The sequence below is a fragment of the Clupea harengus genome, chromosome 6 (genome assembly GCF_900700415.2).
Source record: "Clupea harengus chromosome 6, Ch_v2.0.2, whole genome shotgun sequence".
Lineage (NCBI taxonomy): Eukaryota > Metazoa > Chordata > Actinopteri > Clupeiformes > Clupeidae > Clupea > Clupea harengus.
Window position 1 is genome coordinate 30,343,352 of NC_045157.1, and position 20,313 is coordinate 30,363,664.

At 44.2% G+C, this 20,313-nt stretch overlaps 1 protein-coding gene across 3 annotated transcripts in view; it reads right to left on the reverse strand.

The window, feature by feature from the left end:
• arnt2 (aryl-hydrocarbon receptor nuclear translocator 2) overlaps positions 1–19,111 on the reverse strand; it is a 40,675-nt gene extending 21,564 nt beyond the window's left edge. Inside the window, exons 1-7 of one of the 3 annotated variants that reach the window (XM_031569722.1) lie at positions 18,831–19,111; positions 15,299–15,413; positions 12,140–12,187; positions 9,947–10,000; positions 9,514–9,727; positions 7,280–7,493; positions 1,175–1,277 (exon numbers count right to left, since the gene is read on the reverse strand). In XM_031569722.1, the coding sequence (XP_031425582.1) occupies positions 1,175–1,277; positions 7,280–7,493; positions 9,514–9,727; positions 9,947–10,000; positions 12,140–12,187; positions 15,299–15,413; positions 18,831–18,861 (779 nt within the window). In that variant the 5' untranslated portion in view covers positions 18,862–19,111. Of the gene's footprint in view, positions 1–1,174; positions 1,278–7,279; positions 7,494–9,513; positions 9,728–9,946; positions 10,591–12,139; positions 12,188–15,298; positions 15,414–18,830 lie in introns of those variants that run through there. The other 2 variants (XM_031569724.1, XM_042708106.1) reach the window with 2 other exon arrangements.
• Positions 19,112–20,313: the final 1,202 nt, after the last annotated feature.

A 20,313-nucleotide genomic window follows, 5' to 3' on the forward strand; every position in this document is an offset into this window, starting at 1 on the left:
TGACTTGGGGTGAATGGAGCCCATGGAGGTGCTCAGCGCTGAGCCGTTCTTTCCTCCCCATGTGGCTTCCATTTCAGAGCGGCCCAAAATAGCACACTTCAATCATGAGCAGGCATTCCTGGTGCCTTTTTTCCACACAGCAATTATCATCATCTGCTCTGCGCACTGCTGGGTGACAGATGGAGACAAAACACGCATCACACTCAGGTTCAGGTCATTGGCCCCGATGACAATTGCTAGCTCAGGACATTCATTTCATTCCTCATGGTCAAGAAATAGCCTGCTTTGAAACATCCCCCAAAAGGGACTTCAAGTTTCCGATAAATACTCATGACCGTTTTTTTACGGACAACGGGGGAATTTGACGAGCTCGACAAAGAATGTCCATATGGACATAATGCAGATTTCTGGAGACGCAACTCATCAACTTGAAAGCTTGAGCAGATGTGCTTGGCGGGAAGATTCTGAAAAAGCAGCAACGTCTTTAGGGAAGCGAGAGAGAGAGAGAGAGAACCTGAATAGACTGGAGTGAATAGAACTACTGCCTACATGCTGATGCAGGGGCAGAAGCATCACCTTGTGAAAGCGCAGTTTTCTTAGGATGCTTCAACTAAAAATACTACATATCCCCGAAAAGGTAAAAGCCTTTCTGACTTGAAAGGACTTTCTTCTGAGGGGGGGGGGGGGGGGGGGGGGTAATATTGGCAAACTGGTCAACAAGAGGCCGGCTGACGAGCTACTGAACAGGAGTGTAAAGACTACTTCAGTCGTCTGGAGGGGGGCGGTACGATCAGGGGGGTGATGCGATCAGGGGGGTGGTATGATCAGGGGGGGCGGTACGATCAGGGGGGCGGTACGATCAGGGGGCTGATGCGATCAGGGGGGTGGTATGATCAGGGGGGCGGTACGATCAGGGGGGCGGTACGATCAGGGGGTGATGCGATCAGGGGGGTGGTATGATCAGGGGGGCGGTACGATCAGAAAATGTGTCTAGTCAACAAATGTTGGTCTGAGCACACAGACAGATCATCACTGGATTCCCACTGGATGCATAAAGTACCAGAGAAAAGATTTCAAAGTTTGACACAAACCAAATCACTTCCAACCGGCAGAGAAGAGAAAGCGTTTTGTCTCTGGTGTGGTCTTTACATGGGGGAGTGGCCACCATCCTTACCTCATTCTGCAGATGAAGGAGCGTCTGGAGCCCATGCACATCCTCATAGAGGACTGCTGGCCTTCCTTCTTCACCGTGCCCGTCTTCAGGTCCAGGATACGACCTGCAAGAGAGACCAGAGGATATCCCATAAGGCACACGCACAGAACTATACACTTGTAGCTGCATGCTATTTAGCTGAATGTTATTTGAATACACATGTAGCTGCATGCTATTTGCATACACATGTAGCTCCATGCTATTTAGCTGAATGCTATTTGCATACACATGTAGCTGCATGCTATTTGAATACACATGTAGCTCCATGCTATTTGAATACACATGTAGCTCCATGCTATTTGAATACACATTTAGCTGCATGATATTTGCATACACATGTAGCTCCATGCTATTTGCATACACATGTAGCTCCATGCTATTTGAATACACATGTAGCTCCATGCTATTTGAATACACATTTAGCTCCATGCTATTTGAATACACATGTAGCTGCATGATATTTGCATACACATGTAGCTCCATGCTATTTGAATACACATGTAGCTGCATGCTATTTAAATACACATGTAGCTCCATGCTATTTGAATACACATGTAGCTGCATGCTATTTGAATACACATGTAGCTGTATGCTATTTAAATACACATGTAGCTGCATGGTATTTGCATACACATGTAGCTGCATGCTATTTGCATACACATGTAGCTGCATGCTATTTGCATACACATGTAGCTGCATGCTATTAGAATACACATGTAGCTGCATGCTATTTGAATACACATGTAGCTGCATGCTATTTGAATACACATGTAGCTGCATGCTATTTGAATACACATGTAGCTGCATGCTATTTGCATGCACATGTAGCTGCATGCTATTTGAATACACATGTAGCTGCATGCTATTTGCATACACATGTAGCTGCAAGCTATTTGCATGCACATGTAGCTGCATGCTATTTGAATACACATGTAGCTGCATGCTATTTGCATACACATGTAGCTCCATGCTATTTGAATACACATGTAGCTCCATGCTATTTGAATACACATGTAGCTCCATGCTATTTGAATACACATTTAGCTGCATGCTATTTGCATACACATGTAGCTCCATGCTATTTGCATACACATGTAGCTCCATGCTATTTAAATACACATGTAGCTGCATGCTATTTGCATACACATTTAGCTGCATGCTATTTGCATACACATGTAGCTGCATGCTATTTGCATACACATGTAGCTGCATGCTATTTGAATACACATGTAGCTGCATGCTATTTGAATACACATGTAGCTGCATGCTATTTGACTGCCAAGGGATGCAACATAACATGAATGTACTTTTGCGAGCACTGGGCACAGTTGCACTGGAAACAAGAACCTCCCTCTTCCTATTGAAAAGCAATCCTAATAGCCACAATAGGTGTACAGTATATGAAAAGCGTTGTGTTAGTAAACCCGTGCAGTAGAGAACTGTGAGCTGGCTTCTGCAGGAAAGACTCGAGGCAGTGTTTCAGTGGGTCTGCATCTACTCCAGTGGCAGCAGGGAATGCCTCCACTTGCCAGTTTGGGAGGCACAGTGTTTTGGGGTATTTGATGGCTGCGGTGTGGTGCGGCGTGGCGGTGGAGGGGGTTGTGTTTGTTCCTGCCGGTGAGCAGCAGCAGGAGAGTGGCAGGCCTGTGCTTGAGCCCACTGGAGAGAGCCAAGGGGGAGCGGTTTCCCTTCACAGGCCCAACACACACACGCACACGCACACACACACACACACACCGCATCAAGCCTTGAAAGTGAGGCTGTTCAAGGAAGAATGAGTACTTGTGGTAACCTGGCTCGCTAGGTAGGTAGAGAAATGGCTCTTCAGTGCTGTGAGCTACATGCTAATGTGGCACAAGAGCAGTGGACAGCTGATTTAGGACCAAAGATGTGTGTGTGTGTGTGTGTGTGTGTGTGTGTGTGTGTGTGTGTGTGTGTGTGAGCTACATGCTAATGTGGCACAAGAGCAGCGGACAGCTGATTTAGGACCAAATATTGCTGTACTGATGATGAGAGGAACTACCAAAAGACCAAAATTCACGTACGATTAAAATGCTAATCCAAGGGTGGCAACTTCAAGCTTTATTGCAAATCAATATAGAAAACTTCTATTAATTTCCATTCCATAGATTATAAAAGCACCTTTTTAAGGTTAATCATCAATATTTGAACTGGTTGAACTGGTTCTATGGGAAAATGTTACCCAACTCAATTCCTCTCCAGCTTGTCAGTGCAGCCACATGGGAAGAGGGTCATATTGAGGCAGTGGGACTGTTAACATCTCTCCTGCTCCACGCACATCATCATGTTCACTTGGACAAGCTGACACCAGAGAGAGCCTGACGGGAGGCGTTTGCGAGGGGAGCAGATGTTTTACTCTAATCAAATTAGATGCAAAAATTAAACCGTTTTTCTTCTCTTCGTTGCTTTAATGGGGAAAATATCCCGGCCCAGGCAAAATGTTCCATCACAACAAACGCCCTGACAATGACTATTATGGGATGGTGTTCCTTGCTGTGCACTCGCTCAGGGTGCTGGAGGACAGCAGCTAGCATGATCTAAGCTCACAGCCATTTCCACAAACAAATTAGCAGCGACACCACTTAGACGGAAATGTGCAGAAACCCTTTTCCCTGCACAATCCACACCACTCGTGACAGCTGTTCAAATCCCCAGGAGCGAACAGCGTTCTCACACTGGTTTCGACATTCTATAGCAGATGCGAAATATGCAGAATTCATTAGAAAACACTACAGAAAAGATGTCCAACGTCAGACCAACGTGATTGAAGAGAGCAGCTGAAACCCTATGATTTGGATTGGGACAGGTTCACTGCAGAGTTCACCACAATCTCTTCATTCTCAAACGATCTCAAACAACGATGGCTTGCCGAGTGCAATGTGTCTTGATGCCCAAAATGTGTTGCGTGTCAAAAAACGACTTCAGCAAGCAAGACCACAGAAGACTGACGCCCAAAATGGTATGAGCCTCTCCTATGACAGAGAGAGGCATGGAAACAGGATGAGTTATCACCACTCAGTGTATCAGGGAGGGCTTGATGAAATCCAGAGAGCTGAGGAATTCGAAGGGTCAGCGCACGGGACACTGTAAATAATTTCTATGCTACAGAGTTCAACATCTAGGAGATTTCAGATAATTCCTGGGCCTAAGTGAACATGATCTAAACACAAACAGTCAACCTTGGCAGCATGAGTGCAGCATCAGGAATGAGCCCGTACGACACAAAGAGGCAACAAGCAACAACTCACTGAGCCACAGCTCTGCCTTCAATTTGTTTGATGAGCTCACGACGAAACATCCCCGTTTAGCGAACAAACAACTCTTGTGACCACTGACGTGGCTTCTGGTAATCGTGAGAGAGCCATCAGTGATTTTCCTTTGTTTAAATTTGGGATGAGTAAGACTCGCCGCCCCGCCGATACTTTTGCCGACGCTCGGGTGTTGTTGCAAGGACTCTTGCGTGGGCTTGAACAGCTTTCGACCCCCGACCTTTAGCCTGGGCCGTTCCCGTGACTGCTCTCCGCAGGTGTGCCGTTTGCTTTGGAGCGCTTTCCTCCGCGACTCCTGAGCGGACGCAGTGGGGAGCAGAGGCTGGACAAACAGCCCTATCTGCCACTTCATCTCCCGCCACCACTGGCGGTGCAGCCCTGTCCAGCTCCTCTATCAGAGCCTGTGTGCTTGTTTGTGTGTGTGTATATATGTGTGTGTGTGTGTGTGTGTGTGCGTGTGCGTGTGCGTGTGCGTGTGCGTGTGCGTGTGCGTGTGCGTGTGCGTGTGTGTGTGCGTGTGTGTGTGTGTGCGCGTGCGGAGTGGGGGGTTGGCAGGAGGTGGGTTTATCTGCAGGAAAACAAGAGGAAATGAGGAACGCTCCCAAGGATGGCTCAGCAGCATGACACCTTCGGGAGGACGGCCAAGCCAAATGTACATGCTGGAGAGAGAGAGCGAGAGATGGGCCCAGCATGAGAGAGAGAGAGAGAGAGAGAGAGAGAGAGAGAGAGAGAGATGGGCCCAGCATGAGAGAGAGAGAGAGAGAGAGAGAGAGAGAGAGAGAGAGAGATGGGCCCAGCATGAGACCTGTGAGGTGGCCATGACCAGGCACACACAGCATCTGTGCTTGCTTTCACAGGATGGCGGTACAGGCAAGAAGCAGATTTCAAAAAATGGGAAGACCTCAATTGTGTGTGTGTGTGTGGGTGCGTGTGTGTGTGTGTGTGTATGTGTTAAAAACATGCCATTACATTATTGTTTCCTCATTTCAACACCCAACTCTGTGGACATGCATATCATTATTATTTATACAGTAACATAAGAAAAACAACAACAACAACGACGAACCACTGAACCAAGCATTAACAATCAACCGCCGTCACAAAACCATTTAGCCGTAACCAACTCCAAAAAAACGCTTGCTGTTCAGAGGGAACTGAACGCCTTCTGAAAATGAATTAACCACCAAGGCTCATTTGAATAGGCCACGCTTGCAATAAGGGGCTTAGGGAATGAGTTCTGATCCCGATCCTTTAGTGTGATGGTGACTGAGGCTGGGCTGCCATCCTGTGATCTTTTGATGGATGGCAGAACAAGTGACAGAGGAGGCTGAAACTTCATTTCTCCGCCCGGTGGAGACTTCACGTCAGCCGTTCAACCCCAGTGATTACCCCTCATCAATTACACATGCCAGTCACACCATGCTAGTCTCCCAGCCATGGGCACCACAGATGGAAGAGCCCAGGCCGCCTGCATTTATATAGGCTTATCAAAACCTCATCACAATGCTTCAATACTCTGCCTGGACCTTCCTCAAGGACAGGGGGGGGGGGGGGGGGGGGGGGGGGTAGTTGGGGGCAAAAAAAAAAAAAAAAATACAAAAAAAAACCATCAAAACACAATTTTCAATTTTGAGATTGGCAGCGGATATTCCACTTGGCTCATCACAAGTAATCTGAAGCTTTTGATTCTCCCCCCGTGAAACACGCTGCATGTCTATGTCAAGAGTGCAGGCGGATCATGCTTCTCAGGGCGTCACACGTCTCAACACACTAACTGGATCACTTCACCATTAAAGGAACCTAAAGCAAGACTTCAATGAGATTACAGTCCAGAGTTCATACAGACAGTAGGTCACACCTGCTGAAAAGCATTTACTGTGATGTCTGATTTACACAAACTGTCAAAACAGGCACTGCAAGCACATTTCCGAGAGCCGCGGTATAAGGATACTGATAAGGGTAACGACAAGGAAACCATAACAAGCTGGGCACGTCTACTGGTAGGGGATAATAAGTTATGACAGAACTCTGTCAGATATGTGGCAGACCGTCAAGGGGCTGGGGGCGGGGGGGCTACAAAGTAGCCGGGCTGAAAACAGAAAAACAAAGAAGCAGCCATCCAAAGCGTTTTAGTTCCAGCCAATCTCCTAATTAAATTCCTGACTCGGGTGCCCCCTCAACGGTCTTGACTTCAGACAATAAGCGGAAGTGTCCGGGCCATCTGCAACGATCAAGATGAATAAGCAGGGGATTATATGTTCTGCATTACACGATTCATCCCCATAATCTCTCCCATTTCACACACACACACACACACACACACACACACACACACAGTGCCCAAACTGCTTCCCATTTTGAAAAGCGGCTGTTAGAAGGCTCTGAAGAGGCTTGCTTGGGTCCTTGCTTCGTTGCCTGTGCTCACGGCTCCCTCTAGTGTAAGGCTGCGGTCATCCCAACAACACCCCCCTGTTTATGGTGCTTCAAGACATCAGATAGTCATTTCTAAACGGTGTAACAATATACCCCAGAACGAATCAAAGCAATATCAAGCATTAGGAGTGCGGTGGGAAGAGACTCTTGCAAAACAATAGTGACCGGAGATGGGATCATGGATCACACGAGCGAGAAGTGTTTCTAATCCACGCCGGCACAAATGGCCAGAGGACATGTGAGGACAACTGGCCTGACAGTGAAAGGTCAGTCGGTTCCTTGTTGTTAACATTCCCAGTGTCTGGTGCTCCCGGAGGGAGGGAGGGAGGGCGGGCGGTCTTACCGGTCATGGAGTTCTCCGAGGTGCTGAGCTGCTCCCGGAGCTTGTCCACGTCGTCGGGGTGCACCTGCTCGTACAGCGTGCTCCCCAGCCACTCCGCCTGGGGGTGGTTCAGCACGGGCGTGACCGAGTCCGACACGTAGATCACACGGCCTGTCTCCGCCGCCACCACAAACAGGAAGCCGTCCGCGGCCTCCAGGATCAGGTGCTTCAGCTCCTGTAGACCACATTACACAAGACAACACTCAGCACAGACCTCTATGACAAAATTAATTCATAGAGTTAGTTTCATGTATCCTCAGAATAATTCAGTGCCAGATTTATATAGCAATTATGATAATTAAAATATAAATAAATATAATTATATCCTGGGGATGATAAATACTCTTTTCTGATTGGCTGGCAGGTGACCCGATATTTTCGTATAACAGGACACATATGAAGTAGATCTGGTAAAAAAAGTGTAATCACTGTTCTATGTCAATACTCTGGAAACTTCTAATGTTAACTATAACAACCTTAATTAATAACAGTAGATTGAAACGCTAATGTTAACTATAACAACCTTAGTTAATAACAGTAGAGTGAAACTTCTAATGGTAACTATAACAACCTTAGTTAATAACAGGAGATTTAAACTTCTAATGTTAACTATAACAACCTTAGTTAATAACAGGAGATTAAAACGCTAATGTTAACTATAACAACCTTAGTTAATAACAGTAGAGTGAAACGCTGTCCATCGAAAGAGGCTACTACAGTGAGAGTGTAGTCAGACAAGCTAATTTATGAACAAAATAAACATATTCTCTAATTTCAAGTGGTGTAAACACAATGAATACCTAACCCAGTTAAATAAAATGCAATCTGGAGAAATGTCAAGCTGGCAAGTTAGCTAGCAAGCTAAAAGGTTCAAGCTTAGCAACAATGTAACCGTCACCAAGCAAACTATCCAGTGTTATCCTTGTTGTGACAAAGAAAGTTGTAGTACAAACTAAACAGGTTGCCTTCTTTTTAAACTGAACCAAATTCCTTTCCTTTGTGGGCTCCGTGTGTATGTTTAAATATATGTGTGGCAACCCTGAATAAGCTGGATAACGGCCTTCGAGCTGTACCGTTATAATACATTGCGCTTGAAGGAGGAAACTTCGCTCCACATCGTTGTTTACGCATAACGCCGCAGAACACCTCGTTGGCCGTCATCACTTACATATCTATTGTAATTAATTACAGTTACTACTACGACATATATACATTGCATAAGATGTTATATTATCGATGGGTGGGGAAATTAGTGCTTCTAGATGATACAATGTGTGCACCAATGCAGCCTCTGCTCAGTGTGAAATGAACCCAAGTGACCTCCAGTCTACCTGCTCAATGTGAAATGAACCCAAGATCATCTCCACTCACTCTACCTGCTCAGTGTGATCTCCACTCTACCTGCTCAGTGTGAAATGGACCCGTCATCTCCACTCACTCTACCTGCTCAGTGTGAAATGAACCCAAGTGACCTCCACTCACTCTACCTGCTCAGTGTGAAATGGACCCAGATCATCTCCACTCTACCTGCTCAGTGTGAAATGAACCCAAGTGACCTCCACTCTACCTGCTCAGTGTGAAATGGACCCAGATCATCTCCACTCTACCTGCTCAGTGTGAAATGAACCCAAGGGATCACTCTACCTGTTCAGTGTGAAATGAACCCAAGGGATCACTCTACCTGCTCAGTGTGAAATGGACCCAGATCATCTCCACTCTACCTGCTCAGTGTGAAATGAACCCAAGTGACCTCCACTCTACCTGCTCAGTGTGAAATGAACCCAAGTCATCTCCACTCTACCTGCTCAGTGTGAAATGAACCCAAGGGATCACTCTACCTGTTCAGTGTGAAATGAACCCAAGGGATCACTCTACCTGCTCAGTGTGAAATGAACCCAAGTCATCTCCACTCTACCTGCTCAGTGTGAAATGGACCCAAGTGACCTCCACTCTACCTGCTCAGTGTGAAATGAACCCAAGTCATCTCCACTCTACCTGCTCAGTGTGAAATGGACCCAAGTGACCTCCACTCTACCTGCTCAGTGTGAAATTAACCCAAGTCATCTCCACTCTACCTGCTCAGTGTGAAATGGACCCAAGTGACCTCCACTCTACCTGCTCAGTGTGAAATGAACCCAAGTCATCTCCACTCTACCTGCTCAGTGTGAAATGAACCCAAGTCATCTCCACTCTACCTGCTCAGTGAGGAAGGAGGGTTTGTAGGCTCCATCGGTGGAGGTGTTCCCCGTCCCCCTCATGGACTTCATGTGGGACACGGCCATGCGCAGGATGGTCAGCTTGTCTGGCTTGCGCGCCAGGGCGCTGCAGGTGGGCACCATGTCCGACAGCTCTGTGATGTACTGGGTCATCTTGTTGCGGCGCCGGCGCTCAATCTCGCTGTGGTTTTCCCTGTAAGGAGAAACAGGACAGGTGGAACGGATCACCACCTTATTGTTACGTGTACACAAAGGTAGGCCGGTGTATACTCACAGGGACAGCTAGACCTATCCACATCTGGAATCTGACTGACTTTAGATTTTTTTTTTTTTTTTTTTTTTTACTTTTTTTTATTCACGGAAGTAATTTATTAGGCATAAAAGCTGATGGCAAAATCAGCTAAATATTAACATTTTCTGAGTAGAGGGGGCATTGTCTTGCATCGCTGGTATTGTGTGTAATTCTCTGAGGATATAAAGACAAAAAATAAGTACATTCAATACATTTGTCAATATGCATTGGATTGCAGGACACAAACAGAACAGACCATTCACACCAACACACACGAGCTGCTCAGGAGATGGGAAATGGAATATAGCCCCTCACACTCAAACAGCCCTTTCACTCAATTCTTTTCACAAAGGGGATTGGAAATCCTGAAAGTCACCCTAGCCATAGTGCTACAATTTTTAAAAAGCATAAGCACAGTCGACGACAGAGGAGAGACAGAAAAGCCCTTTTCATGCCTATAACACTACCTCCCCACCTTTGAGCAGTTCAAAGCACCCTATAATTTATATGCTTCAGTGGGAGGTAATGAATTCCTTTTTCTTTTTTTTTTATTCTCTGAGCTATTGGAGTGAATACTCAGTGTGAGTACGTGTGTGAGAGATATGGCCTGGTTGCTGAAGCGTGCCAGAATCCTGCCAGCTCACGTAGGACTCTGACAGTATCCTAAGGCACTTCAACTCTACCAATCCTCTGCAACCATCACAAAATAGCCCTACCTGGCATATCTCTCCTTATCAGCAGGAATCTCATCATCATCATCATACCTGAAAACAAGAGGAGAGAGGAGAGAGGAGAGAGCGTGTTAGACCCATGATTCATCCCACATGTAGCCATTTCAGCTTCATTTGTACATCCCTGCCATCTGTATGGAACACAGTATTTGAGTCTATGCCAGCTAGCTGGTAAAAAAAGCCCTTAGTGGTTGTGAAGTATTGAACACAAAATGCATTTGAGTGTTCCTTACTTGTCACAAGCAAATGACTCAACTAAAGATGAATGACAAAACATGAGATATTAGCATGCTATGGGGAAAATGTCTGTATCCTCCTCTGCTTGCCTACAACAATTAGTTGATACTTAAAGCAAAGTAACAGTCTGGATTTCTTTCAGTGAGTAGGCTTATGTGTGTGCGAGCCAGCCTGCCCTTTGCAAACTGGCACTAGTTTTTGGCAGGAGGGGATCCACAGGTTACCATGGCGACCTCAGAGGGCAGGCAGGCACACTAGAACATCTGTGGTTGGTCAAAACCATTGTAAGACTTTGGACATGTCTTTGCAAGAGAATATAGTACACCATGGTCTATAATTGTTGCAGGTCACGAGAGCGTGTCCAGATCAATATATATCTGTATTAGGGATGCACAAAATTGGATTTTTGCCAATATTTTCAAACTCATTTTGGCCCATTGCCGATGCAGATATATACACATCTTTTTTTATTTCACTGAAGAGAACACCAAGTCTCTCCAGTACTAGAATTCACCTACTCTTATTGTGATGGTCTACTTGTTGTAGAAACAGCCATAAAACAGTACATTAATTCTACCCTAAATGTAGTCTTAAACAACTGCAGTTATTCACTCATGAAAAATAAGGAAAGCATTTAAACTTGGAATAGATGTCAAATATACCAAATAAAAATGCAATTCTCATTCTACTTGAACAAGGTTGTATGAATCTTCCCTGAGACTTTATCAGGCAGATATATCAGCAGAAATGTTCATCTGCCGATGCCGATAATTAACTTCTTAAGGTTTTAATCGGCGGATACCAATGTCATGCCAGCATTGTCATGCATCCCTAATCTGTATTTATGAGGAAGGTTTCACCCTGGAGGGGGAGGGAAACAAGTGAGGTGTACTTCTTCATTCCTCCAACAGAGGGCACTGTCTTCACTTCACTTCACTTCAGCGCCTCAAAGTAAACACAAACAGACTTTGCTGGCAGGGGATTAAAAGGAATACAGGTCCCTTAAACAGAACATGAATTCAAAACGGAAACATCATGCTAAAGAGAAGACAAAACATGATGAATGTTTGAGTTGGCACAGCATCTGAACAGATGTCATGTTCAGGGACACAATGCACCAAAACAATTCTGAAATGAAGTTATAAAATATAAAGACACACGTTGAGATGGCACAATGGATGTCATTAGTAGATATATCCATTACACATACAGACTCTGGAATGTGTCTATATGTCTAGCATGGATGGGCAGAAAAGAACTAATCCCTTACAAACATCTACATTATATCTGCAGCAAGCAGTCATCTTGAGGAAGCGATACACATGTATGACGGCCCCTTCCTCACCTTGAGAATTTGCTGGGTCCTTCTCCGTCCTCATCGTCAAAGTCCATTCTGTAGTGCAATGATCAGAAAGCAAAAAAAACATTTACCACCACATTCCACACCGCACTCTTCAGACACACACAGCATTTCCAAATGATGATCACATCGCCTTCTAGATTATTATTATTCAAATAATAAAAATAAACAGCGGGGCTACTTATTTGTAATATCTTCTGCAAGCGGAGATATTAAATCACCATGTAGCAATGCTCTAAGAGGTCATAAATATGAACAGCAATCGATATTGAATACAGACTCGTACCACTTTGTTTACGGTGAATATTTCCTGTAAAGACAACAACCAGATGTATTCCTGTGCAGCAAGAATAGCTAGCAGTGAAAGGCAAAAGTGTCTGTGTGTCTGGGTCCCTTGTGTTGGGCTATCAGTGGCATTCTCAGTGAGGACTTACCATACTGTGGATTTAACCAGAAAGCCAAATTCCAACAATCCGGTAACCACCACCAGGGATGGGAAACAAAATCCACCTAGTAAAGGTGCCAAATGCCTTTCCACTTAAAAGCCTTTCGGGGTTGGGGGGGGGGGACGGGGGGTAACCAAATTACGCTGACGGGTAAAAAAAAGAATGTGCATGCTTTTTACCAAATATCAAATAAAAACACTGACTGGCTTTTCCTTTTTTTACTTCAATTGCACTGAAGGGCGACTTATTTTAATTCAGAATACTTGTTGTAATGTTTGTGAATTACGCCTTCTGTAACTCCACATACTCAGTGTCTTTTAGAGTTGCTCCATGTTTGCACATTTTCTTTTCATTCTAAATATAGCAGAAATATTCTCAACAGGGTTTGCATCAGTGTTCCCCAACAGAAGACTACTGGCTCAACTGGACAACTACACTAAAAGGATCTCTAAATGGCCTTTCTTCACCCAGGATTTTGATCAAAACCTCTCTGCTTCTACAGTGCTTCTTCCTGCGCCACATTTATTCCTAAGATTGAGACTCCATGCCAGAGGACTGGATTGAGCTTTCGGTCATCTTCCCATGCGCAGCTTGAGGTCCAACAGATCCCTTCTGTCCCCCGAGCAGAGCCAGTTTTGCTGGAACTGGAAGTTCAGTTCTATTAACTGTGGCAAGTGATACTAGCATCTCTTTTTTCTGTTTAATTCTTCAGAGGTATTGATTTCAATATCCTGCTTGAAACAGACCTGTAATGCAATTTCTAATTGCCACCTCACATCAAGACTTCCTTTCTGAGGAACCAGCTCAGCCCGTTCAACTTCACATATTACCCGCTTTCATTGATCCCCACTTGGGAGACTTCGATCATTAAGACCCAATTACAAGCACAACAAACATTGCTTGACAGTGCAGCTAAAAGCCAGACACAAACTACAAACAAGTGTCTGCTTTCCAGGTGTGTAGTCCTTTCTCTGGCAGACACAAACTACAAACAAGTGTCTGCTTCTCAGGTGTGTAGTCCTTTCTCTGGCAGAAATGACTTCCATTCCAGGAGATCACGGCTGACCAAGCCACGGCTCCTCCCTCTCCAGCAGTATGGTCTGCGGCTGTCATTATTCAGAAAAAAATGTATTTCATGGGCTGCGGGCAGTCGAAGGGTATGGGGAAAGAGGTGTAGTTTAGCCAGCTGGCAGATAATGGCTTCTGTAATGATGAGCTCCTCAGAGAAAGGTCTGGATGTGAGAGAGAGCTGAGCATGGTAACAATGCTTTCCGTTTGATGGGTTAGGACTTCAGAGGCTTGGAGCTCATTTATAAAAGAACAGGGTGTCTGTGAACACCAGCCTCACTAAAAGGCCTGATCACGATCCTTCTAAAAAAGGCAGCAGCATTTGTTTTTACTCCTGTTAATCCATTACCGATGGCAAAATAGAAAAACGAATTTGGTCAAAAAGAGTGTGCGATTTCTACTTAAATGCTGCCACAAGTGTGCGTGTGTACAGTGTACATCATGGTCTCAGACCACGGAAATCATTCTCGGACAGAGTATTACATTCGCTAATTTGTGCAACATACTGAATAAGAATAAGGGGAAATACCACGTCTGTTTAGAACGTCAAAAAAAGACTCAAACAAGGCTGGAATTTAATCTGTCAATTCAGCTGCCAAATTCTGTCAAACCCTGGAGTTGGCAGCAAAGCTACCTTATTAAATTCTGACCAAAGTCTACAAGTCTCTCATTCCAACATGCACTACACATTCAAATTCAGAATTTAAAACCTAATCAAACTAACCCCTCCCTGTGTCGTATGGCTTGCACTGACACAACATACATCCTTCTTAGGTCTACGCCTTGTGTAACTCCAACTTGTACACGCAATTTAAACTTGAACTTTTCCTTCCCCCACATCCAAATGCCTGTGACCACAGACTCCCAACCTTCAACAAATGTATCACAGGCCATGCTTTGTGGCATAGAAGTTACATTCAGACTTGAAGTAACTTCTGGCAACTCATCACTTATCTCTCCAGAGATTCTCCACTGATTGTTTCCATTTAACTATCGTTAAGTCACACATATTGATCTCAAACTAAAAAAAATAAAACACAGCCCCATGTCAAAACAACCTGACAGCACAAGTCTAAACAAAGGCAAACCCGCCATCTAGTAGTGTGACTATGGTCTAAATACACAAGGAGTAAAGTAGAACCAGAAACATAACATCAGTGTTCCCACCCAGTGCTTGAGGCTTGATCACTGGGCAGCCTCTCCACGCCTGCTGCCTTGGACCAGGCCCACTCTCCCAGCCAAGAGCACAAGTCAAACAGGTCCAATCAGAGCGCTTGTTGAATCAGGTGCTGAAATGTTTGGCTTAGGTCTCGGGAGAGCAGTCGTGGCACACAGTCAGTTCGGTGAAGGTTGTGGTGGGAGACTGGGTTGAATGAGTATGATGGTGTGCATGCGTGTGTGTGTGTGTGTGTGTGTGTGTGTGTGTGTGTGTGTGTGTGTGTTTGGGTGCTTTTGGAGAGTGTGTGTGTGTGTGTGTGTGTGTGTTTGGGTGCTTTTGGAGAGTGTGTGTGTGTGTGTGTGTGTGTGTGTGGGTGCTTTTGGAGAGTGTGTGTGTGTGTGTGTGTGTGTGTGTGTGTGTATGTGTGTGTGTGTGCGTAGGGAGGACAAAGACAGAAAGCGATGTACTCACCCGCCAGATCTCCTCTTGCCTCCTCTGCCTGGCATGGATCCGGCCATCCTGACCTGGCCCGCGCCCACCACTGCACCAGGCATGGCCACCGGCCCTGGGAGATCTGTGCCCATTTCTGCAGGCCACAAACAACAACGACAAAAACAAAAACAAAAAAACACCGTCACATCCACTAGCATCCGTTCATCTCACGCCAGCCTTGCCCCCACATACACCCTCACAATACATCCGCCTGCAATGGATAGGCTAAACAAACCCAAGCAGACGTCCCAATGGAACCACCCCCCAAGTTAATATTTGATCATGTTACTGTGTGCGTTCCACCTTGGCTCAGCTTGGGATGAAAACAGGCTCCAGTGATCACTCCCTACGAAGAGTTCTCATGTATGTATTTATGAAGCTCGGGGCCGTGCGCTGCCCTGTAGGCCTCCAGCGCTCCAGCGAATGTGGGTTACAGTAAACGAGAGCGCAGAGCAGAGGAAGTTAATGTGAGGGATGACTTAGAGAGGCGGACTGATCCGTAGCTGAGCGAACTGATTAAAGCCTTTGAGGTCAAACTCATTAATCAGTGCTTTGGAGACTGTTGTTTTTTTTTGGGGGGGTGGGGGGGCAGTCAGACAGTCCTTTTCAATCACATCTCTGACAAGTCCAAGGTTGCTTCTTTTATTCTTTCAGCAGTCTACCCAGCCTTCCAAGCCAGTCTAATAACCCCAGGCAATTTACCATTCTAGTAAATTCTATCAAGTCCTGGAAAAGCTGTCCAGCCACCTGAGACTACCACCACCCCAAAGGCACGCTGCTTTAATGTCGGCGCGTTTGCAAACACTGGAAACAAATCTATGTCATTCTGTATGCAGTATGATAAACACCAATCCTCAGGGAACATGCTGCAGGAACACTTTGCCCAATTAGAGACCACAGAAAGATTTCCCAGAATACCTCCATGACCAGCACACTGGCTAGCTCTTACCCCCTTGCTAATAGCATTTCCTGCACTCTGCTTACTTATGTGAACATGGGGTGAGAGGAGGACAATAATGAGCTTAAGTGTGCTACATGCTGCAATTTTCAATAGGACAACTACCATTTATTACACACAGCATGAGATTTCTATGATCTGAACATTATCATAATTTACTTCAACAAATACTAGCCTTCATGCAGTCTCGGCGTTTGCTCTCCCTACTGAATCCCTAATGAGGACTGAAAAGCAATTTATTTCATATGCAAACGAGGGAGGCGATTTCAACAAACTGATTAACAACTGGGACTCCAGTCATACAAGACACGTGTATGAAACAATATTCAAAGGCTGTCTCCTTTTAAAGCACTTCAGCATGCAAATGCAGAAATCCAATAGCACTGTGCGTTCCATCAGAGAATTTTGAAATTGACCATTAATGGAACTGCGGAAGATAGGCTAATGAACAGAGATGCTGTGCCCATGCTAATCTTCCCTGGGGTGGGAACCTGCCTTGTCCGCCATTGCAACCACAAACCTGACACAGGGAACATACAAACAGAAGCTTGTACACGTCTCAATATTTGTTGGTCACAAAGCACAGTCTCTGACAGCCTTGTCTTTCTCCATTCACTTTCCTTCACAGCGTCTCAAGCTATTGTAGTGTGGCTCTGTTGTCCGTTCGTGTGTGTGTGTGTGTGTGTGTGTGTGTGTGTAATGCGATGGGTGAAGGCCTTAACTGAAACCGGTCCTAAAGCCTCAGCAGCTGCCTCCACTCTCCCTGCCTACATACCTTGGTTGCCTCTGAATAATGCCATGAGTCACAATTAACAGAGCCGCCTTTTGTGGATCCAGACCACACACTAAGTCCACGCAGAGGGGAGGAATATGCAACAAAAAGCTATCTGCTTCATATTGTGATTCTAAAATTAAACTATAACTGTAGTATAGCTACCAGGAGGCACTTCTACTGGATGATTAAACCTTGCAGTGAACGCTAAAGGTCTGCTTGTATGAAAATGACACACCATGTCAACCTTTTCTCCCCCGTTTTCAACAAAGCTGTGGCACTCCTGATAAAGCCGTCTGGTTGGGTAAAACAGTAACTGAAACAGGTCACGCTGAACAACCAATATTCACTCTTGGTTTGAATAAGAGACCTGGCCTTATCATTTCTTTTTGTGATGTGATTTGAAAATTCACTGTTCTTGCCGGTGTGTGTGTGTGCGAGAGAGGCAAGACTCCAGATGGCCCACAGATTGCCTGTGTCCTCTGCCTAGCGAGAGAGCCTACTTAAACAAAGTGCCCTTCAGTGTGACTTCTGACAGCTGAAGCTCCCTCAGACGATGGCCCTTGCATTCTAAAACCACGCCTGGCAACTTTGTATGCGGACCAGGTGCTAATAACACTCACATATTCTTTATATATTTATTTTAAAATGCTTCATTAACATTTGTAATGAGGCGACAGGGACATATCACCCCAGAGAGGCATGACAGTGTACTGTACCATTGGTTTAGACTTGACAGAGGACAGAAATATGGAGGGCATAAGCCTATCCACACCAACTAAGGGTTCCAGGGATAAACTTGTCATATGTCCTGTGAAATTCAGAGTTCTCTGTCAGCTACTGATTCCACTTAATGTACTCTGTTGCCCCATGATGGGATATAGGGATAAGCACATCGCATGACCTCTAAAGTGTTTAAAACGATCAAAACAGATCATCCTGAATATCGCCGAATAGAGGGTACCATAGCCTGCGGTTGTACTAGGACCATTTAGTGCCAACATAGTCTTCACAATGTTATTGAGAAAGTAAGCTCTGAATTCGCGCGTTTTAAAATAACCCAACCCCAACGAAAACATGCAAGCGGCATTAACTACATCTGTAATAAATGTGAAATAACTAACTGAATAACTAAATAACTAAGGCGTATTGAGACGATTATATGGTAGCAGACCAGCCTTTTCCAAAGCCTGCACCAAGTACATTGATTCTAAATAAAGCCTACTGGAGATTTTCTCTCTAGCTTTAAGATGGATGGAATCAACAGGCAAGAGGAACTAGCCTACCTAATCTATTGCGTGTAAAACATGATTTTGAACATGTCAATGTGTCAGAGAAAAGCAAGATCCTTAATAATCTTCAAGTTTATGTCCCCGGAGAGTAACGGGAGCAGTGTTTTAAGGATAGCTAGCTAACGTTACAATGTATCAATGAAATCAAAGCACGTAGCAACCAGGAATGTTTCCGGTATCTAATTTGCATTTCAGAAGGAAAATCCTAACAAATGCATGTCGCCTGTTACTGTAAATATGTCGTTTCATTTATGATGTGGTACAGAAATGAATAACCGTAGAAATCTGGGTGAATGTTGATCCGAAAACCCTCTGTTGTGTGCAAAGCTAGCTACGTGGGGGAAGGGGATGCTGTGCCTGACGTCGATATAAGCGCTGAAGCTCGTTTCTTTTGTTAACGCGAAAATAACATTGCATGCCAAAGCGTGACCGATTCTTGTCTAATTATCTTTGCCATGTGCATAACCAGATGAAAAATATCTGACTTACCCGATGGATTTACCGCGGCGGGTGTTGCCATATTGCCTCGATGGAAAACAAAATGCAGAAATGAAAATGACGCACAATTCAGGACGCCCTGGGAAAGACAATCCACTCAAGTGTTTGGCACGCAAACTCGATTCAGCTGCCTAGGACATTCGCATGCATTAAGGCTGAACGATACATGAAAACAGTCGACAGAAAACTTGTATTTTATATTCGTTAACGTGGGAGTATGTTACAATTTCGAGCTTACAGACTAAAAAATGCAAGATGTCTGAAGGGTAACACCGCGAGACTTCACTTGAATTAATTAATACTGTATCCCAGCTTTAAGTCAAATTAGACTCAAAGAGGAAGCAAGTCAAGCATGTATTTGAGGTAGAATGTGTTTCGCTATCCAGAAAAGACATTTTTTTTACAATGCTATATGAACGCGCCTTAGTTCATACTGACATAACTGCTGAGAACACAGAAACTTTGTTGATCGAGTTTAATTTGTCGATAAAAAAATATAGGCCTACATTTTTAGAAAAAATGAAGTTGTTACTGAATATCATACGCAATAGAAAATAAAGGGTTACATTTCATAATGGTAAATGAAAGACTGTCAATGTCAGTTAAATTTAACTTAAAATCTCTAAAGGGATTCTTCATTAATCAGTGCCCACGTGGCAATCAAAAATAGTCTATGAATAGATCTTCAAATAGGTCACATCAATTTGATTCCTCATGTTCTTACTCCATAACTGACAGACAGTATCATCCCTTTAATAGGCTTTTCTTTATTACACAAAAGGGAACTTATTAGAAGTTGTTACATAACATATGGCTTGAGTATACAGTCAGGTTTTGTTTTATTGTGATGACTTAAATAATATAAATAATGTATTAAAGGAACGTTGACACGTTGGAAAACATTACAGGCACAAGACTGTCTTTGTGTATGGGGCGCCGTTTGTAAAATGTTGCACGTTCGAAAATCCTGCTCAGTTTTGCTACATTTAGCATTTTCATATGGAACAAAAAGCACGACAATATTCGAATGTCACTTTTTCAAGCATATAGAGAGAAATTCATGTAAATTCATGCGATAACTTTTCCAAGGATATTTTTTGGCAGTAACACAAAGTTGTTGAATAATATAAATATTTCATCTAAATGTTAATGTTAAATGTTAAATGTAAATGTTAAATATAAATGTAAATGTTAAATGTAAATGTAAATGTTAAATATAAACGTAAATGTTCGATGTTATATATAAATGTTAAACCTAAATGTTAAACCTAATGTACTTTATATATGTTCTGTGGACTGATAATCCCTAAATTAAAGGATACCTTAAAGAACTCATGGTGTTTCTTGGTAGGACATTGTGGGTTTCTTGGTTGGAAATGAGTAAATCCTATTTGGAAGATGAGCAGTTTTCAGAAAAAAGGAGTTGGGGTTAGTGAGTTAGAATTGGGTCGAGGCATTTATTCCTTTTTTCATT